This window comes from Piliocolobus tephrosceles, chromosome 2 (assembly GCF_002776525.5).
Source record: "Piliocolobus tephrosceles isolate RC106 chromosome 2, ASM277652v3, whole genome shotgun sequence".
Taxonomy (NCBI): domain Eukaryota; kingdom Metazoa; phylum Chordata; class Mammalia; order Primates; family Cercopithecidae; genus Piliocolobus; species Piliocolobus tephrosceles.
In genome coordinates this window covers 117,050,522-117,077,918 of record NC_045435.1, presented here as the reverse complement: position 1 = coordinate 117,077,918, position 27,397 = coordinate 117,050,522, and the positions used below count along the sequence as shown (strand labels likewise).

Below are 27,397 nucleotides of genomic sequence, written 5' to 3'. Positions count from 1 at the left end.
AGCTACTCAGGTAGCTAAGGCATGAGAATCACCTGAACCCGGGAGGCGGAGGTTGCAGTGAACTGAGATAGTGCCACTGGACTCCAGCCCGGGTGTCAGAGAGAGACTCTGTGTCAAAAACATAAATAAATAAATAAAAATAAAAATTGTAGTACACTTCAGCTGTCATTTCAGTTCCCTTAAAAAGAAAAAATAGGCCGAGCGCCACGCCATGGCTCACACCTGTAATCCCGGCATTTTGGGACCTCAGGAGTTCAAAACCAGCCTGGGAAACATAGCAAGACCTTGTCTCTACAAAAAACTACAAAAATTAGTGGGGCACGGTAGAACACACCTGTAGTCTCAGCTACTCAGGTGGCTGAGGTGGAAGAATCAATAGAGACCCAGGGGTCAAGGTAACAGTGAGCCATGATCACACCACTGCACTCTAGCCTAGGCAACAGAGCAAGATCCTGTCTAAAAAAAAAAAAGAAAGAAAAAAATAGAAAAGTTTATTTCACTGGATAAACTTCCAACTACTTTTCTGTAAAAATTATAAAAATATGCCCTGAAATTTTTTTCCCTTAGCTGATGCATCTAAACTTAGCTGGCATAAAATTCTACATAAACATTTGGAAATAAAGGAAGTAGAAAGAGAGATAAATGCTAGATTAAAATGGACAACTTTCTTGAAACAAAATTACAAGTTTTTTATTAGAGAATAGTAATATATAATTTTAAAAATAATGTTATATAAATTATAAATACACACAAAATATGCTTGCTACTTACAGGAAATGGCTCCAATCCTTCCTGAATCACAAAGCCTTCAATAACATGGGTTAGGATCTGCGGTTTCACAATAGCCTGTGGAGGTTTGTTCTCTACACTGGGAATGCTACTGTGCATAGATGTACTGTTACTCCTTGTGGTGGCAGCTGGAAGTAACAATGGAGGTGGTGGAACAGAAACATGTGAGGGATCTGACGGAGATTTAATTACTGAAGCACTGACTGATGCCACAGCAGGTAATTCCACTTGCTCTGAAAAAAATCAAAAAGTCATTTAAAAATTTTTTTAGCATTTTGCCCAAGCAAATGAAAGAGAATTCAAGAATAAATAATAACAACAATAGTTAATATCTGGTACTTTCAAAAACTGTTCTAAGAACCTTAAGACCTCATTTAATCTGTATAATAATCTTCTGACGTAGAAGCTACTATTATTTCCACTTTATAGAAGAGGGTAACTTGCTCAAAGTTATTCAAACCTTTGTTTAACAAATCGGGCCGGGCACAATGGCTCACACCTGTAATGCCAGGACTTTGAGAGGCCCAGGTGGGTGGATCACCTGAGGTCAGGAGTTTGACACCAGCCTGGCCAACATGGTGAAACCCCATTTCTACCAAAAAAAAAATTAGCAGGGCAGGGTGGTGCATGCCTGCAATTCCAGCTACTTGGGAAGCCGAGACAGGAGAATCGCTTGAACCCAGCTGTTATCCCAGTTACTTGAGAGGCAGAGGCTGCAGTGAGCCGAGACTATGCCACTGCACTCCAGCCTAGGCAATAAGAGTTGAAACTCTGTCTCAAAAAAAAAAAAAAAAAAAAAATTGTTCTCATGAGACATGAAAATGTTTCAAGATATAAACTTACGAATAATTTACACTAAAATGGTTGCTTGGTTTTGTTTTGATATTTTTTAATTTTAAGCTATTAAATCCCCTATGTTCCTATTTATATATTCCAAAGGGTATAGGTGGGGCAGTGGAGTACTTTGAAAGTATGCTTAAATGAAATGGGGTCATGAAATCCACAGAATAAGTAGATTTATTTATTTGTATTTTTTTGGGAGACCGGGTACATGTCGCCCAAGCTGGAGTCCAACAGCATGATCAAGGCTCACTGCAGCCTCAACCTCCCAGGCTCAGGTGATTCTCCTACCTCTTGAGTAGCTGGGACCACAGGTATGTGCCACCATGCCTGGATAAATTTTTTTTTTTTTTTGAGACAGAGTCTCGCTCTATCTGGTGTGCAGTGGCACGATCTTGGCTCACTGCAAGCTCCGCCTCCCAGGTTCACACCATTCTCCTGCCTCAGCCTCCCGAGTAGCTAAGACTACAGGCACCCGCCACCATGCCTGGCTAATTTTTTGTATTTTCAGTAGAGACGGGGTTTCACTGTGTTAGCCAGGATGGTCTCTATCTTCCAGACCTTGTGATCTGCCTGCCTCGGCCTCCCAAAGTGCTGGGATTACAGGTGTGAGCCACTCACTGAGCCTTGCTGCCTGGATAATTTTTTTTTTTAATGTTTTTTGTAGAGATGGTGTCTCACTTTGTTGCCCAGCTGGTCTGTAACTCCTAGACTCAAGTGATCCTCCTGCCTCAGCCTCTCAAAGTGCTGAGATTACAGGTATAAGCCACCATGCCCAGCCTTCACAGCAGTTATACCATAAATCAATCTAGTTTCACCAAATAATCCACCAAAACAAACTGCACTGGAAAACCTGTTTAAAGTCACACAAAGTCACACAATCTATAAAAAGCAAAAGAAAAAAAAAAGAAAAGAAAATCAGCAGAAAATGTTAATTTGCTAATTTCTAGGAACAAATACAGAATTGTACCAATCTGTTATCAAACTGAAGAACTTCACAAAAATCCTATCTCACATACCAAATCTTCACATGTACTTCTAGGAGGGGAGAAAGGATGAAAGATTAAAAATTCTGAAGTAGGACTGAAAGGTACTTTTCTATACAATGGAAAAAACAAATCTGTGAAGAACTGAAACCTAAATTAAAATTTTAATGTCCCTTACAGATTTAGAGATAAGAGATACTTTACTTTTAAAATATAAAGTTGCATTAAGTATAATTTGGTATGTTCAAGAAATAAAGTTTGCTGTATGTTCTAATTAATATCCAGATCATATGCATAAATGTACCAAATTTATAGTCCTAAATTTTGTTCAAAATAGAGCTGTAAATTACTTTTTGAAGATGGTAATAGCTATTTACATAAGTTGCAAAAACTGAAAACATGAGAAACATTCATGTATTATAATAGAAAAGAAACACAATTATTACACCCTCTAGATTTAAGAGAAGTATAAGAGAAAACCCAAGTTCTAACTGATAAGATTTTGCCACAAATCTGTCTATTCTCAGTATCACTTACTGAACAAGAGATGTGAGATTTTTCTTTTTGTATAGATGCTTTTTACTTTCAAAGCATTTTAAAGATTTATAACAACTGAATCCCAGATGGAAACAAGTCTATTTCTGCAAGTTAGTTTATTTCAAGATTTGATGAGAGTTACTGTAAAAAAATCAACCTGTGCTTTAGTTCCCCCTCAAATATTACAGAAGAGTAATAAATATGAGGTAAATTATAGGAAGATTCAAGTCTACATTGTACTTTGACAATTTAGCCAGAGAGATGTGCTTGTCAGGATCTCAGACTACATTCCTGAGGAAAACATGGAAAGATACTCGTGTTCCAATATTTCAGAAATGTTTAAACTTCCTTCAAGTACTATTAGTAATGCTTATTTTGTAATTAAATCACAACTAAAATGTAAGTTTACTATTCAATAAAACTGACTTTTTTTTTTAACTCTAATCTCATGACAGATTAGCAATAAAACTTATATCTCTGCCTTTAAATCAAAACTCCAGGAAATCCGCAGCAACATAAATCCATTTCAGTGTAAACCACAAAGATTTGATACTATAAACTTTCTTAAGTCTTTTGAGGCATTACTTTGAATAAAAACGCAATAATAGGCCAGGTGCAGTGGCTCATGTCTGTAATCCCAGCACTTTGAGAGGCCAAAGTGGGTGGATTGCCTGACCCACCTTGCCAACATGGTGAAACCTTGTGTCTACTAAAATACAAAAATTAGCCAGACGCCTGTGATCCCAGCTACTCGGAATGCTGAGGCAGAAGAATCACTTGAACCCAGGAGGCAGAAGCTGCAGTGAGCCGAGATCGTGCCACTGCACTCCAGCCTGGGCGACAGAGCCAGACTCTGTCTCAAAGAAAAAAAAAAAAGGCAGTAATATAAAATTCACCTTAAATATTTTATGTAAGTTTATTGACTAAATGTTTTCTACTTTTCAGGAGGGGGAAAAGTTAAAAGAAAATTAAATTTCCCCTTTTAGGCTCTCTAGAGATTTGCGATAGAAGCTCGAGAGAAAAGAAGGGAAGGGGATATGGCACACTAAAGAAAGCAGAGGGCAAGGGTTGCCTGGACAGCAGACAGGGACAGTGTCCCATAACAGTTTGTTTCCATGCCTGTTGTAGTAGTCCGTCTTAACTGAAAATGATCATGAGGGCAATGTACGTATTCAACAGAACAGACTACGTACAACAAAGCCAGAACCAAGATTAGTATTATTCAGATCAGGCGTCAGCAAACTTTCCATAAATGGTCGTATGGTTTCTACAACTACTTAACTTTGTGGTTAGTAAAAAGCAGCCACAATATCTGAACAAATGAGTGAGTGGCTATGTTTCACAGAACTTTATTTATGGACAATGAAATTTGAATTTTACCTATATTTTCACGACATGAACGATTACTCTTCTTTTGATTATTTTCAACCATTCAGAAATGTAAAAGCCATCATTAGCTTGGACCATACAAAAATAAGCAGCAAGCCATGCATGGTGGAGAGCACCTGTACTACCAGCTATTCAGGAGGCTAGGCAGGATTACATGAGCTCAGGAGTTAAGAGGCCAGCCTGGGCAACATAGTGAGACCCTGTCTCTTAAAAAAAAGAGAGAAAATAGGCAGCAGAAAAGATCTGAACAGTGAGCAGTGTGCCAACCTCTAATCCTAACATTCATAAATATTAAAAAATAACATGAAACATTTATGTTTAGTAAAATACCTAGGATACACAGTAGCTTTGTGAGGAGGTACATGCAGGAGATTTGTTTGAACTCATAAACAGCACTGAAATAGTGAATAAGACTTTGAATGGTTAAGCACAAGAACTTTTTTTTAAGAGACTACTTCTTTTTTGTAGCTCTGTTGTACAGGCTGAACTCAAACTCCAGGGCTCAAGTGATGCTCCTATCTCAGCCTCCAACCAAGCTGGGACTCCAGGCATGCACCAACAAGCCCAGGTAAGAATTTTTTTAATCCATGTCTTACAAATTCTTATAAGAATTTAGTGAGGTTTAACTTAAGTACTATAAATACTAAAGAACACTTTTGAAAGCACTTACTCAGTCTGAATCACAAACAATTGTGAGGAATATCACATATGGCTTAGAATACTTCATGATTTTTGGAAAGTATAATTTAAATCTTTTGAAAGAATTTTCATTTATTCTAATTTTTAAACTAGAAATAGCCTGATACATGAATGTGAATGAGCATATGAAACATGTCTGCACAAACCACTGAAAATATAGAAGCCTGAAATGATAGGTTTTCATTTGGATGGTACTGAACAATTTGTAAGTTATTGAGCTTCCCTGCTATTAAAGAATTTTCCAGGCTGGGCATGGTAGCTCACACCTGTAATCTCAGCACTTTGGGAAGCTGAGGCAAGAGGATCACTTGTACCCAGGAGTTTGAGACAAGCCTGGGCAACGGGATGAGATCCTATCTCTACAAAAATAAAAAATTAGCCAAGTGTGCTGGAAGGTTCCTGTAGACCCAGCCATTTGGAAGCTGGAGCAGAAGAATCACTTGAGCCCAGGAGATATGGGTTGCAATGAGCTATGATTGAGCCTGGATGACAGAGTGAGACCCTGTCTCAAAAAAAAAATGTTAAACTCAAATCTGTATTTTGTTACAATTAACTACCATAACAAGTTCGTTTAATATCATCTCTAGTGAAGAAACAGGCTGGGTGCAATGGCTCGCACCTGTAATCCCGACACTTTGTGGGCCAAGGCAGGAGAATCGCTAAAGGCCAGTAGTTCAAGACCAGCCTAAGCAACATAGTAAGACCTCGTCTCTACAAAAAATAAAAAATTAGCCAGGTGTAATGGTGTGTACCTGTAGTTCCAGCTACAAAAAGAGGGGAAAGGAGAAGAGGGAAAAAAATCAACTTTTCCTATTATTAACATTTATCAAATAGAAAAATTCCCACAAATGTTGGTATTTTCTCACCTAACAAAGGATGTTCAGAAGTCAAATCTTCTCCTCTCCCCACAGTTATAGCTGCTGGAGACAAAGTGGGTGGTGGTGGGGTTCTATCCATCCGGACACATTCATCTGACTCTTCTGGCATTTCTTCTTCACACACATCTTCTACCTGATAAACCTGCAATGACAAACCACACTGCCTTAAAATGTTTCCAAAACTAAATTTAATCAAGTGTTCTTAATTTCAGAAAACTAAATTCTATGTGTATTAAATTTAAAAACAAGGCAAAAATGACTACTCTGACAGGCTGAAAGGAAAACTTTAAAATTGCTCAAATGAAGTTTTTCATATTTCTTGATAATATTTGACTGAAAGCAAGCTGTGAATCAGTATCTACACCAAAAATCACTAAGGTTTCAAAAAAGATGATACTCAAGTCTGAACATATTTTTAATTTTGATAATTAAAAAATACAAATAAGGCCGGGCGCGGTGGCTCAAGCCTGTAATCCCAGCACTTTGGGAGGCCGAGACGGGCGGATCACGAGGTCAGGAGATCGAGACCATTCTGGCTAACATGGTGAAACCTCGTCTCTACTAAAAAATACAAAAAACCAGCCGGGCGAGGTGGCGGGCGCCTGTAGTCCCAGCTACTCGGAGGCTGAGGCAGGAGAATGGCATAAACCCGGGAGGTGGAGCTTGCAGTGAGCTGAGAACCGGCCACTGCACTCCAGCCCGGGCGACAGAGCGAGACTCCGTCTCAAAAAAACAAAAAACAAAAAACAAATAAAATAACGATTTTGGGAATTCAATTGTTTTCGTTAGCTTCTAACTGTCATGAATCAAAACAGATACTAACATATTTCACAGGCACACTAAGTAAATCCCCACAATGACACATTATTATTAAGACATGTAGGATTCTATCCCAGGCTCTTCCTTATTATTATGTAACTTAAAGATTAAATTATAAAAAGTAACATCTGAGAATCTACAAAAATGATATGCAATTATATCTCTCCTTTTCTGTTCTACTCAACAATCTAATGACTCCTTATAGAGTAATATGCAAACAGAAAATACCTTTCCTTGAAATACACACACAGACACACACATACACACACACACACACACACACACACACACACACAGCCTAAGCTCTTTGACATCTTATTTTTTTACTCTTTTTATAACATTCCATATTTATGGGAGAAAGTTTTTAAGTCTATAACTTAACCACCTTGTTATCCAATTGTAAAGATTATACTTAAGAAGGAAAATGGGGCCAGGTGCAGCGGCTCATGCCTGCAATCCAGCACTTTGGGAGGCTGAGGTGGGTGGATCACTGGAGGTCAGGAGTTCCACAGCAGCCTGGTCAACATGGTGAAACCCTGCCTCTACTAAAAAAAAATACAAAAAGTAGCCAGACATGGTGGCAGGTGCCTGTAGTTCCAGCTACTTGGGAGGCTGAATCAAGAGAATCACTTGAACCTGGGAGACAGAGGTTGCAGTGAGCCAAGATCAGGCCACTGCACTACAGCCTGGGTGACAGAGTGAGACTCCATCTCAAAAAAAAGAAAAAGGAAAATGGAATTGAAAGCAACCTGAGAAGGAGCTATGTAAGTAGAAATTTTTTTTTTTTTTTTGACAGAGTCTCGCCCTGTTGCCAGGCTGGAGCGCAGTGGTGCGAACTCAGCTTACTGCAATCTCTGCCTCAAGGGTTCATGCGATTCTCCTGCCTCAGCCACACGCCACCATGCCCAGCTAATTTTTTGTACTTTTTAGTGGAGACGGGGTTTCACCAGGTTGGCCATGATGGTCTTGATCTCTTGACCTCGTGATCCGCCCAGCTTGGCCTCCCAAAGTGCTGGGATTACAGGCGTGAGCCACCACGCCAGGCCAATACCTTATTATTAATGTTTCCATTTCAAAGAATACTTCTAGAGATTGACATGGGTATTTTAATTTATCATTTATTATTTACTTAACCATTATTTATGAAAAATGATAGATTAATAAAAACAAAGCCATGAGTTAATTTCCCTTCTTCTACCTATAAAGTTTATTACTTAAGTTTACAAGAATTATGAGTTTTTAAAATCTTATTTAACCAAACTGACTATTCTTCCCGTTAAAAAAATGTTTTTTGAGAAAGGGTCTCACTCTGCTGCCCAGGCTGGAGTGCAGTGGCTCCATCATGGCTCACTCAGCCTTGACCTCCAGGCTCAGCCTTGACCTTCCTGAGTAGCTGGGACCACAGATGTTCACTAACACACCCAGCTAATTTTTAAATGTTTTTTTGTAGAGATGAGGTCTCACCATGTTGCCCAGGCCGGTCTCAAACTCCTGGGCTCAAGTGATCCTCCTGCCTTGGCCTCTCAAAGTGCTGGGATTACAGGCATGAGCCACCGCACACCTAGCCCCATAAATGTTAACAAACAAACAAAAAAACTTTCAACATTCACAAGAAATCTTTCAGTGACATCTAATATTGTGTGCATTTTTAATCAAATAATTTTAAAAGTTTGATGTTTTAAGGTATATAAAATTATATATAAAAGTGATCAGGATTTCTGAAACCAAAAAACCCATGTGTTGTAAAAGGGACAATCAAGCTTCATCTATAGGTATATAACAATAAGTTATAAAGGTAACAATAGGTGACAGTCAAAACTAAACTAAACTAAACTAAAATAAAATAAAATAAAATAATCTTTCCAAGGCTCCACTAAGAATAAAACATCTTCTTTTGCCTTTTGTACAACTTTAAAATTCTACTGTTACTGGATAATTTTATATCAAATATAATATTATACCAAATATAAAATTCAGAACCGTGATCTGAATCAGCTACAAAGTAGGCAACATTTTTTAAAGTTATTTGCTCACAACCCTGCACCTGGAAACTAAGACAGATTAGATTATGTGCCTCATGCCTGAATCTCAAAAGTGAAAGCAGTCATTTGTTATTGTTCGGAGCAACAATTATACCTACTACATCTGTTCATGACGATAATGGTTTTTTAAATGATGATAACGCCCAATATAGGTAAAATCATTCTAAAAAGCGTCTGGGCATTAAGAAAAAAAATCTAGTCCCCAAGGGTAAGTGCTATCACAGTGAAAACTTTAATTTGCCTTAGTGTTAGAAATGTTAATTCAGAGATAATTAAACAAATATGGTTTTATCAACCAGCTCAATTTTATCTATGTAGCATTCCTTCAGTATAATAGATAGTACTTTTCTTTCCAAGAACATGATCTTTGCTTAAAATGCTGAAACTCTCTTTAATCCTAATGCAGTTACATGTTATTCAAACATCTGCTAGAGTATCTTTTAAGAAATCAAAGCTTGATCATACATAGAATTCTGATTTTTAAAAACAACAGAAGAGTTTAAAGGATGAAAAGAGCCATAACACAAATAGCATATTTTGAAATAATCCACCAAATACTATAAAATACTTTCCACTCATTATACTTAAAGCTAACTATACATACTTCCAGAACTCTCATATAAAGACGAAATAAGTGCATGAATAAAAGAAGTAGGCAAAAACAAATCTGTCACAGACATCTGGCATAGTCAGCATTAACAAATCTAAATGTAACAACTAAAATGTTGAAAAAAGCAAAGTAGAGGTTTTGCTCACTCACAAGATCATTAGGAAACTGCACATCACAATTACTGTTTAGCTCATAACTATTCTAAAAATAACAAAGACTGCCAAACTTACCTCAATAAAGTCCAATATTCCCATCTGTTTCCCTTTCCTAAATAAACTGAGGAATATTTGTTTATTAGTTCTAAATTATCTACCCTCAACATATTTATACCCAAATGTCAATAAAAAACTTTAATTCTTAAGTATCTTTAAAAACATACTGATTTTACTTTGAAAATTCACCCTGATCTTTCAAATTTCCACATCTCTTAAAAAATACAAGTTTCTACCTTTAAGTATTTGAAACAACCAGAAAAATATAAACTGTGAAGAAATGTGCTTTAATGGAAAAAATAACACATTTGGTCAAAGGTAATAAAAAAATAGAAGTTTAATAAATTATTAAAGAGTTATGTTACCCAAAGAAAGATAAAATATTAAAAAATATTTAGAAAGGTAACATGGAAATATTAATAGCAAGCATAATAACCATATCAGTGATAGCAGAGAAAGTTATTAATATCATTTTTTAAACTTCCAAAAATGTTTTAAGGTAGAAGTACAGGAGGCAAGAAAATATTTTTGGCTTTAGTTTTTAAAGTATTATGTTCCAAATATATATATATATATATATTTTTTTTTTTTCTTTCTTTCTTTTTCTTTCTTTCTCTTTTTTCTGAGACAGAGTCTCACTCTGTCACCCAAGCTCGAGTGCAGTGGTGCGATCTCGGCTCACTGAAACCTCTGCCTTGCAGGTTCAAGCCATTCTTGTGCCTCAGTCTCCCAAGCAGCTGGGATTACAGGCATTCGCCACCATGCCCAGCTAATTTTTGTATTTTTAGTAGAGATGGGGGTTTCTCTATGTTGGCCAGGCTGGTCTTGAACTCCTGACCTCAGGTGATCCACCTGCCTTGGCCTCCCAAAGTGCTGGGATTACAGGTGTGAGGCACCACACCCAGCCTTATATTTCTATCCCAAATTTGCTCCTCCATAGCTTCCCCTAACATAAACAATTAAAAAAATACAAGGACTATAAAGAAGTTTTATTTTTTACTTTTTTTTTTTTTAATTGTATTTTTTTCTTTTCTATTATGCCCTGCCTGGAAACTGCCTTACTTTTTACTGGTTAAAAACCAAATCACTGAACTAGGTAGTGAGAAAGTAATTTAAATTAAAAATTTTTTGAAGGTGCTGTACACTTCCTAAACTCCTGTTTTTGTTACAATATCCATAGTAAACTCCAAAAATCTACTGAAAGAAAATATAGACATGATAACTGAATGACAAACTTTTTTTTTTTTTTTTTTTTTGAGATGGAGTCTTGCTCTGTCGCCCGGGCTGGAGTGCAGTGGCCGGATCTCAGCTCACTGCAAGCTCCGCCTCCCGGGTTTACGCCATTCTCCTGCCGCAGCCTCCTGAGTAGCTGGGACTACAGGCGCCCGCCACCTCGCCCGGCTAGTTTTTTGTATTTTTTAGTAGAGACGGGGTTTCACAGTGTTAGCCCGGATGGTCTCGATCTCCTGACCTCGTGATCCGCCCGTCTCGGCCTCCCAAAGTGCTGGGATTACAGGCTTGAGCCACCGCGCCCGGCCTGACAAACTTTTAAAAAATTTTTCTTTCCCTTTTTTTGAGACAAAGTTTTGCTCAGTTACCCAGGCCACAATCTCAGCCCACTGCAACCTCCAACTCCCAGGTTCAAGTGATTCTCCTGCCTCAGCACCCCGAGTAGCTGGGATTACAGGCATGGCCACCACTCCTGGGTAATTTTTGTATTTTTTTGTGTAGACAGGGTTTTGTCTTGTTTGCCAGGCTGGTCTCGAATTCCTGAGCTCAGGTGATCAGCCCACCTTAGCCTCCCAAAGTGCTGGGATTACAGGTGTGAGCCACCACACCCAGTCAAGTTCTAATTTTAATAAAAATTCACAGAAAGAATAATTCAATCTCTTTGTGCCCATTAAGATCAGTCAGAATGACAAGAATACAAAAATCTATACATTTGTTTCATGAGAACCAAAATGCTTTCCATTAAAGAACATTGAGGATAATCCAAGTATGAAAAGAAAAAACAAGTATTAATAATAAAAAATACTTTGAAACTCCTTTCTGAGCTAGTATTTATTAGCTTTTAGGTGATAAAATCTCTTGGATGAGGTGTAATACAAAACCTCCCTTTAGGAAGATTCTTCTCCTCAGTTACAAATTATGAATCTGACCCTTCTGACTAAACAATTAGAGAGCTTACTTCAGTTTTATAAATCTTAAAATGTCTTTTAGAGAATGTTTAAAGAAAAGTATTTTTCAAGATAATTTTCCTTTCTAGGCAACAAGTAATTGTTTTTAGAGGTTATTCTTAAAAATTCCTCTACAATCTCAATTATTCAAAACTTTTACTCCTCTAAATGGATTTTTTCATCCTCAGTATTAAATTTATCCACTAAGATTTTTTGAGCTTTTTAAGTGATAAATATTTTAAGCACATATTTTCTCTCAGTAGAAATAAAAAAACATTAAGTGTAATAATTCTATAAGATGGTCTACAGTTAAATTTTTGGCAAAGCTGGACTCTCTCCTAGAATAAATTTTTTAATAAAATTTCAACTACAAAGGATAATTTTACCAAAAAACTACATCATATAAGCATACCTCCAACTTGAAACAAAATCCCCTAAAGGCCCAGGACTTCAGGATGCATAAAACTAAAAGGGTTAGGCTAGATAAACCACACGTTTTGAGAACATACAAGCCAACAGAAGGGATCTATGAAGGATAATCACCTTAAGAGAAAAAACTTTGTGCAGATGACACTGGTTCAAATGCATTCCCTTGGGGAAAAAAAATCAACTCTGTAAAGATAGCAGATGGATTTGTTTAAATAGTAATAAAATTAACGAGGGACTTTAATTACCATCACAAATTATAAAGCATGCAACCATACTAAACAAACAATGGCATTTTCTTTGCCCATACAGCATGTTTGTCAGAATACTGACACATGGAAATTTCAAGCTTTTTTAGTTCAGAGGCATTTAGATCTTGCAATAAAACATAGTGTGGGAAAAAATCGTTTTTACTTTCAGTTCAGCAAGAAAGTCAAAGAGCTTCCAAGGGCTTACCACTGGAGGATCAACAGGTGCTGGTGGTTGCACTTGTAGGTTTACCGCAACTGTCTGTGGAGGAGGAAGAGTCTGAAATGGCAACTGGACCAAAGCTTCTGCAGCTGGAAGCTCCTCTTCTGACACCAAAGCATTCTGCACCAAAACCTGGCCCTGGGACAGAATTTCAGGCTGCACTTGTAAAGACTGCATAGACTGCAAGGGCAGTGGTGGAATCTGAGCTGGAGGAGATGTCGACATCTGTGGAGGACTCGCAATTGGAATTGGAGAGGACTGCAGGGATGAATATTGCTGGTGTGATGGAGAGACAATCTGCTGGCCTGGGGATACCAAGGCAGACTGCTGAACTGGGCCAATGTGTACAACAGGGGAAGCTGGAAGTGGAAGATGGGATGGAAGATTCAACTGTGCTGTAGGTTGTACCTGATTAGCAGTGGACTGCTGCAAATTTGGCCCTGGCTGGAGAGCTGATGACACAAGAGGGTGTGGCTGAATAAGTGCTTGTGGATGAATAATTATAGTAGGAGACTGACTTGGTGAATGAGGTGGTGGAGGAGACACCACTACAGACTGCTGTGCTGACTGTGACTGATTGGGAGACACTGTTAAAGGAGGCGGATGACTCTGAATCGGTGAACAATGCTGTGACTGGGCATTACTGGGAGCTGGAGGAAGCCCATGGTTCTGGAGTGGTATACAGTGCTGGGATGGGGGTGGGTCTTGAGTTGAATTCTGAAGTGTGATTGGCTGAATTTGCTGTTGCTGCTGTTGTAGTATCAGCTGATGATGGGAAACTTTGGAAGGTGGTGAATGAAGAGGAATCTGCTGATGTTTTATTAGAGAATGAGGCTGAATTGGAGAATATGAAGCTGTGAGAGAAAAAAATGACAATTAGTACTGACTTCAAAAATACAGAAATTTGTAAATAACTCTAAAGGAAAAAGTATTCATATCAGAAGGTCATAATCATCAGAATTCTATTACAAGTTTTCCAGACAAGAGTAATTTGAAAAAAAAAAAAAAAATTTTTTTTTTTTTTTTTTGAGACAGAGTCTTGCTCTTGTCACCCACGCTGGGGAGCAGTGGCACAACCTCAGTTCACTGCAACCCTCCACCTCCCTGGTTCAAGCGATTATCCTGTCTCTGCCTCCTGAGTAGCTGGGATTACAGGCACCCACGACCACGCCCGGCTAACTTCTGTATTTTTAGTAGAGACGGGTTTCACCACGTTGGCCAGGATGGTCTTGAAACCTGACCTCAAGTGATCTGCCCAACTCAGCCTCCCAAAGTGCTGGGATTACAAGCATAAGCCACCACGCCTGGCCTGAATACTTAATGACAAACAGGTTTTCCTTGGAAAACTTTAAAATATCATAAAATATACTGTATTGTGATAAGTTCTAAAAGAAAACTGCCTAAAACTTAATAATCTGAATCTGTACATAGTTTGTTCTTATTATATTTTATAGGTCACCTGAATATCTGCATTAACTTTTAGCAAAGTTTATACACTGGAATTTCTTCTTTGCAGGAAAAGAGGAGTATCATCATAGAACAAGTATAACATATATAAAGATAACTTCAAAATCATAAAAAGGCTACAATAAAATTCATAAAATAAAGATCTCATCCTTTCTAATCCATATCTAAACTTGCTTCCAACTAATAGGGTAATTACTTATAAAGCTCTCCAAATGAGTTTCCATTTTTGAGCTGAGATGAGGGTATATCATTTGACCCAGGAAGAGAAAATGTTTTGTATAATAATTTAATGTGATTAAGCAAAAGACATGTGTAAATCCTGTAGCACAGTTAAATAATCACTGTAACTAAGAACTGAAACTCAGGGGCCATTCTAAATCTAGGAAAACACTAGTTTTGCTTGCAGAGAATGAGACAAAAGCCCACACTACCTAAATAAGGGATTTTGTTAACCCTTTTCCCTCACCAAAAAAGCCCTTCAATGACTGATGTGACAGTATGAGGTTTTCTCCACAAAGAAGCCACTCTCAACAGGAATAAATATATGTAAGAATTAGCACAATCAAACGGTAGGGAGCTCCCCATCATTATGCCTTTTCCGCAAACTGGTGACACATGTTTACAGAAAGGGAGATGCTGGTGAAATCCTCCCTAAGTAAGAATGGAAACTGAGTTCACAAGAAGATAAATTGAAACAATTGCTTAATGTTAATATCAGGTAAAAATTACATAAATTTAACACAGATTTAAAGACAGGGCAATTTTTTTTCCTAACCTTGGAATATTAGGAGAAAGACTATATTATACCTTACATCTATTTTTGTGTTCAACCACATTTGTGACAACAACTTTATAAAAACTTTCCATAACTTTTTTAAAAAACATTTTTATATTTGGTTATTATTTAAAATGTTTGGAATCCTTTAAAGAAATTAACATCTGATTAACATCCAAAAAAGAGGACTTTAGAAAGTTCAATAAATATCCACTAATTGTTTACATAAAAAAAAAAGGAAATCAAGTCAACAATTTTCATATAATAATATAATATCTAGGACTAGTACTTTACACTAAGACTGAAAATTTTATGTCAGCCCTTTCAAACTGTGTTGATATAGACTATGCTATACAATATTCAAAAAGAGTGAATTAACTAAATCTTGGATTTCTATAGAGTGACCTTCATCCAAGGGGCTCAAAGTGCTTTCACATGTCTCTCATTCATACTTATGAAATGCCTGTGGTATAGGTGGGTATTATTATTTCCCACCTACAGATAAGTAAATAGATTTTTTTGCAAGAGTAACAGCAAAGGCCCACTTCAATTCAATTTTGTAAGTAAAGTTTTAAGTTAAATTTACCATACTCTTGAAGTACTATGGATATTATATCTACTAGAATAACAATTCTGGCTGAGCGTGATGGCTCATGCCCATAATTCTAGCACTTTGGGAGGCCGAGGCAGGAGGATCACCTGAGGTCAGGAGTTCAGGACCAGACTGGCCAACTTGGTGAAACCCCATCTCTACTAAAAATACAAAAATTAGCCAGGCGTGGTAACACACGCCTGTAATACCAGCTACTACTCAGGAGGCTGAGGTGGGAGAATTGCTCGAACTCAGGAGGCGCAAGTTGCAGTGAGCCAAGATTGCGCCATTGCAACTCCAGCCTGGGCAACAGAGGGAGACGCCGTCTCAAAAAAAAAAAAAAAAAAAAGAATAACAATTCTTTCTATGCTCTGGTAAGTAAGCAATCTTTTTATATCCTAGAGCTGTGAGAATCCAATAGATTAGCAATCTATCCTTTCATCTAAATTACATTTTTCTTGGATCAGAAATCAAAGTGTGTTTATTTTATATTAGTCCATAAGTCCAACTGATAAGCACATATATTACAGAATAATTATGTGGCTATGTGAAGCAATACCTCTGTCAAAGAAAAGACCTAGTGCTCTGAAAAAAAAATCCTATCATGTTGGTTAATTTCTCTAATTTTAATAAACATCATCTTATTGTTAGGGTGGCTTTATAGTCAGAGAATTAATGGCTGACATCATCTCTCACATATATATTCTATTATTTAAATAACACATATTGGCCGGGAGCAGTGGCTCACGCCTGTAATCCCAGCACTTTGGGAGTCCAAGGCGGGCGGATCACGAGATCAGGAGATCAAGAGCATGGTGAAACCCCGTCTCTACTAAAAATACAAAAAATTAGCCAGGCACGGTGGCGGGTGCCTGTAGTCCCAGCTTCTTGGGAGGCTGAGAGGTAGGACAATGGCGTGAACCCAGGAGGCCGAGCTTGCAGTGAGCCGAGATTGCACCACTGCGCTCCAGCCTGGGAGACAGTGCGAGACTCCATCTCAAAAAAAAAAAAAAAAAAGTAACACATACTATTTCATTCAGTACAGCAATCTCATGAAAGTGACAGGGTACTATACCAATCCAATATATTACAGATGAAGAAACTGTGAGTAGTTAAGTGACTTGCCTGAAATCATCTGGCTACTAAGGACAGCGTTAGGTCTAAAAGAACCTATGATCCTAACTGAGTCTAGGGACCTGTTATGGACTGAGTGTGGGACAAAATTCATATGCTGAAGCCCAAACTCCCAATGTGTATTTGTAGATGGGGCCTCTAAGGAAATAACGAAGGTTAAATGAGGTCATGGGGTGGGGCCCTGACATGACATGGTTTGTGCCCTTTTAAGGAAAGACATCAGAGAGCTTCTGCTCCCTCCACCCACCACACACTCAAGAAAAGGCCAGGTGAGGACATCTGCAAGCCAGGAAGTGAGCCCTCACCAGAAACTGAACATTGCCAGACCTTGATCTTGGGCTTTCCAGCCTCCAGGACTGTGAGAAAATTAATTTCTGCTCTTTAAGCCACAGTCTATGGTATTTTGTTAGGGCAGCTGGAGCAGATTAATATAGGACCTTCTCACTACACAATGAATTAATGTCTACAAAAAACAGTATATATTTTTTCCAATTAAACTAGTTTCATAAAATCCTAAAAACTGTGATAAAAAAAACTTCAGCTCTAATACAGTTCATATTTCCAGACATTTAAAGTTTGACCTTACTTTATATATTAAAAATAGAATTTACTAAATATCAAGTGGATACTCCACCTTCAAAAAGAAATGATAAAGAAAACCAAGTTACTTTAGCACCCTAAAAATACATATAAGAAAACAATATCCATGTACACTACGATAATTATTAGACTACACTACATTAGAATACAAGTAGATTTTTTTACATTTAAAATGACTTGAAGGAACATTTTTCTTATTGAGGACAAATAATCAGTTTAGAATCTCTCAAAATATCTTAGCTTCAGATTAACCTTTTTTTTTTTTTTTTTTTTTTATTAAGACTTGAGTCTCGCTCTGTTGCCAAGCTGGAATGCAGTGGTGCGATCTCGGCTCACTGCAACCTCCGCCTCCTAGGTTCAAGTGATTCTCCTGCCTCAGTCTCCCGAGTAGCTGGAATTACAAGCGCGCGCCACCATGCTTGGCTAATATTTGTATTTTTAGTAGAGACACGGTTTCACCATGTTGGTCAGGATGGTCTTGATCTTTTGACCTTGTGATCTGCCCGCCTCAGCCTCCCAAAGTGCTGGGATTATAGGCATGAGCCACCGCACCAGGCCGAGATTAACTTCTTACCAATAAAAGCAGAAAAACTAAAAAGGTGAAAAATATAGCTATAGCCTTAATAGAAGATATGAATGGCTTTGAATAACTGTAGTGTAACGCTTAAGAAACTTTTAAGTAGTTTAGGATTTTCTGAGTGGTTTTGTTTCCAATCAACATCATCATGGAAAATTGGAGTTTGGGTAATACACGTAAGATCTGAATTTGGAATTAAAACTGACCTGAGACTCTGGTGGTTTTGGCTTACTGGTTTCCTCCATACTTACACAAGATGTTGACCACCAGCGGAACGCAAACCACAAGCATATTATCACACTATTAATGAAAGAGGGAATAAGCTGCAATTCAGAACTAGGTATTGAGAGTTAAGGGGGACTGAAAAATCCAAAACTAGATCTCCTTGCTTGAACTAACCCTGAAATAGTTCCCAGCTTTCTCTGAAAGTAACATTCTCTTTGGAAAGAAATTAACCTACCCTTCATTATAATTTATCAAAACTTCAGGAATCACTAGAAATTGTCCCTGAGTAGTCATTCTAAGCACCATGGGTCACCACTGCTCCACACTGACTGTCAAATTTGGCCGGATGCTGGTTTGAGGCTGAGAATACTCTGTACAGCAGTGTAAAAACCCAGCTTTTATGCTATACAGAGAGCAGCGCCTAGCACACAGAGGTTTAAAAAAAAAAAGTGTCTAATTATACTATGAATATATTTATTACTTTATACATTATATCAAAGCCTACTTACATAAGATTCACATTTAACAATTCTAAGCACAGTGATACCTAATTAGTACCAATAAGAAAGACTGCAATAATTCCCGAAATACAAGTGGGAAAAAAAAATGAACTATTAATCCAACAAATATGTACCTCCCACCTAATACAGGTAAGTACATACAAGGTACAACTTAGTGCTGTCAAGATACAAAGATGAAAAGGTGAATCTAAACAGGGATTAAAGAGTTAATGTAAAGTACTAACACAGTGCCTCACACATACATAAATGCTCAATATTATTATCCTACCCTCAAGGAGCTTACTATCTAGCAGAGAAGCTAAGATCAGTATACAAATAACTATAAAAGAAAAAGAACCAGAAGGGACCATACAAGTTCAGAGTGAGGAGAAATTTCTAACTAGGGTAATCAGACAATTCCACAGTTTTGAGATTCAGTGATGCAGATAATGCTGGCAATATTAACACAAGAAACATGAGAAGTGAAATAGGTTTAAGTGGAATATTTTACACTTACACCTAAGTGCAAAACAAGTCTTTAAAAAGTAAAGCAGCGTTATAAAAGGACAGAAAAAAGATGCTTCCCCGATGAGGTTGCTGGAACAAAGGAAGTTTTTTTTTTTTTGAGACAGTCTTGCTCTGTCACCTAGGCTGGAGTGCAATGGTGCAATCTTGGCTCACTGCAACCTCTGCCTTCTAGGTTCAAGCAACTCTCATACCTCAGCCTCCCAAGTAGCTGGGACTACAGGTGCACACCACCATGCCCCACTAATTTTTATATTTTTAGTAAAGATGGGGTTTCGCGATGTTGGCCAGGCTGGTCTCAAAGTCCTGACTTCAAGTGATCCACCATCTCAGCCTCCCAAAGTGTTGGGATTACAGGCATGAGCCACTGCACCCAGCCAGATTTTTTTTTTTTAATGAAACATTTATAAAGTGTCTAGCCCAGAGCAACACACATACACATACGCACACACATACTCAAATAAGCTACAGTTATAGTGATTTAGAAAAACATGCAGATATATTAAGAATAAGGGAGACCTAATTATGGTTGAGAAACAAAGGAAACGGTCTAGTATGAGAAGATAAAAGATGCTCTAACAATTAAGTACTAAAGAAGGTAAAAAAAAAAAAGGTAGGTAGGATCAACAACAGGGGCAAATGGTGCTGAGTTTAAGAATACATGTAACTCTTTATCTTATTAAAAGTAAAGAAAGTTCAATCCTGAGAAATTCTGAGATGAATAGAGAGGCAGCAAGGTCACTCTAGATGGCCCCCACATTTTCAGTATGAGAACCATGAGGCAAAATTATCTGGATAAAGTAAAGGATGCACAGGTTGAATTTAAAGCTTGAGAAGAAAGACAATGACTCAGTTGATTGCCTGAGATGATCCTCTCAGAGATGAAATCAAAGACAGAAAAAGGCAACAACATAAGGAAAATAATTATGCATAGTTCTGTTTCAAAGTGACAGATTTCTCCCACTGATAACAACTTTAAACAAAACAGTATACTGCTTTTTTAAAAGCTTTAAAAATTATCCCACTGAAGTATATTAAATAAACTACAGGCAAATCTTTTTTTAAAGCTAAAAGGTTTTATCAACATAAGGAGAGACCAGCACTTAAAGATGTTAACCAAATGTTATTTGATTTTTAAAAACCTATTATATTGTTACAATTTATTTTATCTGTTGGGCTTTTTTGTCTCTTTTCAAGCTACACATTAAGATTAAATTTATAAAATTCACATTCTAAAATGTTTTAAAGGTGTCACTCCTGTTCAAGTAATGAACATCCTTTGTTTTGCTCTGTCTGCTAAGAAAATGAATAATACAACTATTTTCAACGAAAGTTTTATCCCACCTGGTGCTATTAACTGGTGAATACTCGATGTCCGGGTGACAGCTGTGCTTCGTGATTCCAGACTTGGGCTTTCTCCTTTCTTATTACTTTCTGGAGAAGGATCTCGTTGGCTGATTTTAGAACTGGTCACTGTTGTTTTGTTATGACAAATTGTCAATGACTGAGTTTGACTAGTGCTTTTTGGTGGACCATTCTGTGAGCTAGATAATACACCCAACTTCTGGCTGCGTAATGTTAAATTCTGAACCTAAGAACCACATAACAGAAAATCAGGATGAAAACAGATGGTTTTAATTGATGTGGACATCATTACCATTATGACAATACTGACAACACACTTATATTATGCTTTTCATACGAAAAGCTCCAAGCACTTCAAAGAACTGATTAATCCTTAAGGAAAGAAGAGTTATTATTCTAAATAATCACATCTTAAATATTAAGTGGCAATTTTTTAAAAGACATTAAGAGAAAGGAAAAGAGGGAGGGAGGGGGAAAAAAGTAAGGGAGGAAGAGAGGGAAGATGAAAGGGGGAGGGAAGGAGGAGGAGGAGAAGGGAGAGAAGGGAAGGATCATAAAGAACTAGATAAAAGCAGTATGTATATAAACAGTGTGTGTATTATACATGTATGAACTACGAATATGAGGAAATTACTCTGCAACGTACTGCATTTTAAAAAGTTACCAGTTCCAGCTATAGAGATTAAGGGGACATTGACCTTGTAAGAAAATTAATTCATCAAATCACCTGCCCCATTGTGAAAATTATGAAAAGCATTTTCAAGAAACTCTTTTAATTTAGTAAAACTTTGGTGGTGTTGTTATTGAACATTCACTGCCTTTGAAAACTACATCTCATGAACTGAAAAGACTGTGTGCATGATCCTGAAATGGCTTTCTGTGGTGGCTCCTGCTACACTCAGGGCTATTTGAAACATACTGCCAGTCTGGATGGTAGCAAAGATTATTCCAATTACTCTCAGCTGAGATTTATAACATTTCCAAACAGCAAGAAGCAAGACAGAAAAATGCTTCTCCAAAAGTTGCTGAACTTCTTGTCTATCTAGAATGCATGTACCAAATATATGTAGGCTAGCACTGGCCCTGGGAGAGAAACTGAGATAAAAGAGACTCCAAAGTGACAAAGCAAATGATATATTACTGCTTTATAAAATGTTCTTCAGTTTCATATGTGTTCTGTCTCTACATCATTAACTGATGCTCAAAAGCTATACTTTCTTCCAGCACTTTGGGAAGCCGAGGCAGGCAGAGCACCTGAGGTGAAGAGTTCAAGACCAGCCTGGCCAACATGGTGAAACCCCATCTCTACTAAAAATACAAAAATCAGCCAGGCGTAGTGGTACACATCTGTAGCCCCAGCTACTCAGAAGGCTGAGGCAGGAAAATCACTTGAACCCAGGAGGCAGAGGTTGCAGTGAGCCAGGTGGTACCACTGCACTCCAGCCTGGGCAACAGAGTGAGACTCTGTCTCCAAAACAAGCTGTCCTTTCTCAGGCTGGGCGTGGGGCCCCGCACCTGTAATCCCAGCATTTTGGGAGGCCGACGTGGGTGGATCACTTCAGGCCAGGAGTTTGACCAGCCTCGCCAACACAGGGAACCCGTCTCTACTAAAAATATACAAATTAGCCAGGCATGGTGGTGCATGCCTGTAATCCCAGCTACTTGGGAGGCTGAGGCATGAACTGCTTGAGCCTGGGAGGTGGAAGTTGCAGTGAGCCAAGATATTGCACCATTGCCCCCCAAGTCTGGGTGACAGAGCAAGACTCTGTCTCAAAAAAAGAAAGAAAAAAAAAAGCTATACTTCAGACCAAAGTTTTCATCAGTTCTATTCTAAGCAACTCAAAGAATTTTTTTTTTTTTTTTTTTTTTTTTTTTGAGACGGAGTCTCGCTCTGTCACCCAGGCTGGAGTGCTGTGGCCGGATCTCAGCTCACTGCAAGCTCCGCCTCCCGGGTTCACGCCATTCTCCTGCCTCAGCCTCCCAAGTAGCTGGGACTACAGGCGCCCACCACCTCGCCCGGCTAGTTTTTTGTAGTTTTTAGTAGAGACGGGGTTTCACCGTGTTAGCCAGGATGGTCTCGATCTCCTGACCTCGTGATCCACCCGTCTCGGCCTCCCAAAGTGCTGGGATTACAGGCTTGAGCCACCGCGCCCGGCTACTCAAAGAATTTTTTAACTGAAACCATATGGAGTGTCTTCTCTAATTTTTCTCATATTTCATACCAATGTAAACATAAATGGATAATAACCACTGTATTATTAAAGTTTAATGCAAAAACAAAATATACTGGATGGGCACAGTGGCTCACGCCTGTAATCCCAGCACTTTGGGAGGCTGAGGCAGGCAGATCACAAGGTCGAGACCAGTCTGGCCTATTTGGTGAAACGCCAAAATACTAAAATACAAAAATTACTAAAAATACAAAAATTAGCCGGGTGTGGTGGCAGGTGCCTGTAGTCCCAGCAACCCAGGAGGCTGAGGCAGGAGAATTGCTTGAAACCCGGAGGCAAGGATGCAGTGAGCTGAGATCACACCACTGCACTCAAGCCTGGGCAACAGAGTGAGACTCTGTCTCAAAAAAAAAAAAAAAAAAAAGAAAAGAAATATTAGAATCCAGATTTCTCAGATTGCCACTCAAAGCCCTCCACAACCTAGGCCAAAACCCACTTCAAGCCCCCAGTTTCTATTCCTCCAGCCCACAGTTCTCATATTTCACCCAAACTGTTCTGCTCACTATTCTCCAAATATACCTTCCACTTCCTTCATTTGGTGCTCTTATTTAAGCACCTCCTGCCTAAATGCCATCTTTTCTCAAAGCTGTCTTTTGAAGCCAAACCCATTCTTCCAAGCCCAGTAAAATCCCTCTTACCCTACCTAAGAAACATGCCCAAAGTCCCTGGTTAGAAAAGGGTTTCTTCCTCCCTTCTGGAGCAACTTTCCCATAGCATTTGGGTCATTACTGGCCTATTGAACTGACAAATATCTAACTTGATTTAGAATTACTAAATGTATGTCTGTGAAATACCGAGACTCGCTAGTATACTCTCATCTCAACATTCATTTTTATACTCCCTGCAGCTCGGTGCTGCAGGCTTAATAGAAACTTCACAAGTCTGAGGTATTCTCTTATGTATGATTTTGAAATACATATTACATGGCTAATTTTTTGGTAAGCACTTAAGTTCTCTTCATCGTGTTCTTATGCTAACATTAAAATCTGTTCATGTTTACCAAAAACACCTCAACAAGTATCTAGAAGAGGCACATTAAAATCTTCCAGGAAGCAAGAGAAAGATAATATAAAATTTAACATTTGCCACAAGTGATCTATAAAGTAGACTGTATAGTGATGATAACCAAAGGATAATAATCTGAAAAACTGGAAAGCATTCCCTCAAATGAAAAGTATATTCACAGTAAACGAGGATTTGACACAATGAACCCTGAAACCTGCAGCATATCCATTTCTATAGAATAATACACTTTGTGTTTCTAATTTTCCTTATGTTTTCTGGAATTCTAAAAGAAAATGTGTATATACTTACATACACTAGGTTGTATATATATTATTTATGTGAACATATATATTTTAGAATATGGCTAAAATATCTATGATCATTTTGACTTAAATATCGACATGGTTTAAATAAATTCCAAACATGAAAGCTACACTGCCAAAGTATATTACAAAGTTAACTTAGCTGCTAGTGGAAAGATCACATACACAGATTTCCTTGACAGAGCTTCCCTTTTGAAAGAAAACCCATCCTTTCTAAGAAGAAGAATATTAGGGCACTCTGATGTCCCACATTCATTTCATCTGAACCTTTCCTTTAATCAAGTTAGAAAACTTTCTAACTTTTGGCCGGGCGCGGTGGCTCAAGCCTGTAATCCCAGCACTTTGGGAGGCCAAGACGGGTGGATCACGAGGTCAGGAGATCGAGACCATTCTGGCTAACACGGTGAAACCCCGTCTCTACTAAAAAATACAAAAACTAGCCGGGCAAGGTGGCGGGCGCCTGTAGTCCCAGCTACTTGGGAGGCTGAGGCAGGAGAATGGCATAAACCTGGGAGGCGGAGCTTGCAGTGAGCTGAGATCCGGCCACTGCACTCCAGCCTGGGGGACAGAGCGAGACTCCGTCTCAAAAAAAAAAAAAAAAGAAAAAGAAAACTTTCTAACTTTTGAAAAAGTCTACATTCTGCAGGAGTTATTTTTGCTAATTTCACATCTCACATTGTTATAGAGGGCTTCCCTGCCAAAATACCCTCACATCAATTATTTAACTGGAATCTAACAAATACTATGGCAATTATCATAGTATCCCTAAGAGTGAGGGTCACATTGCTGACAGTAGAGCCGAGTTTTTAGCTTTTCAATCCAAAGGGCTGTTTTTTTCCTCAATTCTAAGAGTATTCCCCAGTAAGGCTATCTGGGGAATAAAAAATAGCCCTTTGGATTTACTGGGTCAGATTTCTTTTTCTTTTTTCCTTTTTTTTTTGGGACAGAGTCTCACTCAGGCTAGAGGGCAGTGGTTCAATCTCAGCTCACTGCAACCTCCACCTCCTGGGTTCAAGCAATTCTCCTGCCTCAGCCTCCTGAGTAGCTAGGACTACAGGCCTGTGCCACCATGTCCGGCTAATTTTTGTATTTTTAGTAGACTTGGGGTTTCGCCATGTTGGCCAGGCTCATCTTGAACTTCTGGCATCAAGCAATCCACCCGCCTCCGCCTCCCAAAGTGCTGGGATTACATGTGTGAGCCACTCTGCCAGCCTCTGGGTCAGATTTCTTACTCATCTCTTTTTTTTTGAGACAGAGGCTTGCTCTGTCGCCCACGCAGGAGTGTAGTGGTGCGATCTTGGCTCACTGCAACCTCCACCTCTAAGGGGCAAGCAATTCTCCTGCCTCAGCCTTGCGAGTTAGCCAGGTTATTTACAGATACCCACCACCACACCTAGCTAATTTTTGTATTTTTAGTAGAGACGTGATTTCACCATGTTGGCCAGGCTAGTCTCACACTCCTGACCTCAAGTGATCTGCCTGCCTTGGCCTCCCAAAGTGCTGGGATTACAGGTGTGAGCCACCATGCCCAGCTCATCTCTTATCACACTCTACCCTATAACATCTTTCCAAAAATCTGTTTTTGTGTGGGTGTGCCAGGTGGAGAGAAGGAATGGAGCATTTAACATAGTAAATAGAAGTGAGATATTCCAAATTCCTCATTTTTTACACTATGGTATAAAAATGTTTAGTACAAAGGAAAAATCAACTGTTAAACTGACTTCTATAGCTTAAAGAGTATTAAAATACAACTTCAGATTTGGTATTTCACAATTATAAATAAAATTTTTAACTGCAAATATAATTTTAAACTCAAGAAAGTTATGCAGAAATTTTCCAAAACTAATAGTCTTGAACTTGAGGAAAGTTATCACTGGAGTGCATAAGTGTGAGCATCACCTACCAATGCCAGCCTCACTCACTGCCATTTCAAAAGTACAGAGAAGAGAAACAATATCCATAGAGAAATTCCTAAAGTTCAATCCATTCCTCCAGCCCCTCAAAAATCTATCCTTGAATTAAGTCCGATCACAGAGGCTCATACTTAGAACACATCAATCTGGACCCCAAAGACCACTTTTATAAATTATTTTGACTATTCACACTAAAAATACCCTTAAATATGAAGTAAGATGTTTTCTTCATGCATACCAGCAAGACAAATTGTGCTCCTCAGAACATATTAAAATCAGCTGTGTTTTCCTAAGCAGGTCGTTTGTTTGTTTTACCTTGGAAACTATAAACTCTTTTTTTTTTTTTTTGAGACAGGGTCTCACTTTATCACCCAGTCTGGAATGCAGTGGCTCGATCTTGGCTCACTGCAGCCTCAACCTCCTGGGCTCAAGCAATCCTCTTACCTCAGCCCCCCAAGTAGCTGGGACTATAGGCCCGTAACACTACACCCTGCAAATTTTTTCTATAGATAGGGTTTTGCCATGTTGACCAGGCTGGTCTTAAACTCCTGAGCTCAAGCAATCCACCGGCCTCTGCCTCCCAAAGAGCTAGGATTACAGGTGTGAGCCACCTTGCCTGGCCTATAAATTCTTTAAGTGGTTGCTTTTCTCCCTTCACTATTAGTTACCTGAAAGCTAAGAACCAACTTTGTGACTCATCTTCAGACAATGCATAACAAAAACAGTAATCAGTAGCTTGTGGTATCTTATTATGTGGCAGGCACTACGTTAAGTACTTTATTGTTTCATTTATTCCTTATAACAACTCTGGGCTGCAAGCAACAGCTCCAAGAGTAGAGCTGAGTTGTTTTAAGGAGTAAATGAAACATTTAGTAAATGCTATCAGACACTTCTATTTTAATTTATTAACATATTTAATCCTCACAGCAACCTTATGAAATATATTATAAATGTTATTTTATTTTATATAATTGAAACTGAGGTGAGAGGTTAAGGACTTATAACAATAAAATAGTAGAGCAAGTATTTGAACCCAGAGATTCTGGCTCCAAAGTCCGTATTATAAACACTATGATATCCTATGAATCTGGCCAAAATCAATCTGGCTGGCAAATGTTGCTGAAGTCAGAATTTGAACCCAAGTCTTCCTATCCCCGACTTCTGCAAAAAAAAAACTACTACTTACTGAGTGCCTGTAATGTTCTATACACTAAAGATAAATATTACTCATCCTTTTTCCCTACAAATATGAAAGAATATTAAAGATGTTTGGCAACTTGTACAAGTCAT

General features: G+C 38.4%; 1 protein-coding gene and 1 long non-coding RNA gene across 11 annotated transcripts in view; one reads left to right on the top strand and one right to left on the bottom strand.

The window, feature by feature from the left end:
* The window catches only part of LOC111543492, a 19,627-nt gene extending 14,561 nt beyond the window's left edge, over positions 1-5,066 (top strand). Inside the window, exons 3-4 of the long non-coding RNA XR_002731888.2 lie at positions 774-1,007; positions 5,010-5,066. This is a non-coding gene — a long non-coding RNA (uncharacterized LOC111543492). The remainder of the gene's footprint in view (positions 1-773; positions 1,008-5,009) is intronic.
* PHC3 (polyhomeotic homolog 3) overlaps positions 1-27,397 on the bottom strand; it is a 96,619-nt gene that overhangs the window by 29,010 nt on the left and 40,212 nt on the right. For 6 of the 10 annotated variants that reach the window (XR_002731887.1, XM_023213472.2, XM_023213464.2 and 3 more), the window contains 5 exons: positions 20,615-20,861; positions 12,861-13,729; positions 12,522-12,569; positions 6,107-6,260; positions 772-1,022 (listed from right to left, as the gene is read on the bottom strand). Coding sequence is in view for 9 of the 10 variants with exons in the window: in XM_023213472.2 (XP_023069240.1) it covers positions 772-1,022; positions 6,107-6,260; positions 12,522-12,569; positions 12,861-13,729; positions 20,615-20,861 (1,569 nt within the window). In the remaining variant the exon portion in view is untranslated. The remainder of the gene's footprint in view (positions 1-771; positions 1,023-6,106; positions 6,261-12,521; positions 12,570-12,860; positions 13,730-20,614; positions 20,862-27,397) is intronic. The other 4 variants (XM_023213468.3, XM_023213471.2, XM_023213474.1 and 1 more) reach the window with 1 other exon arrangement.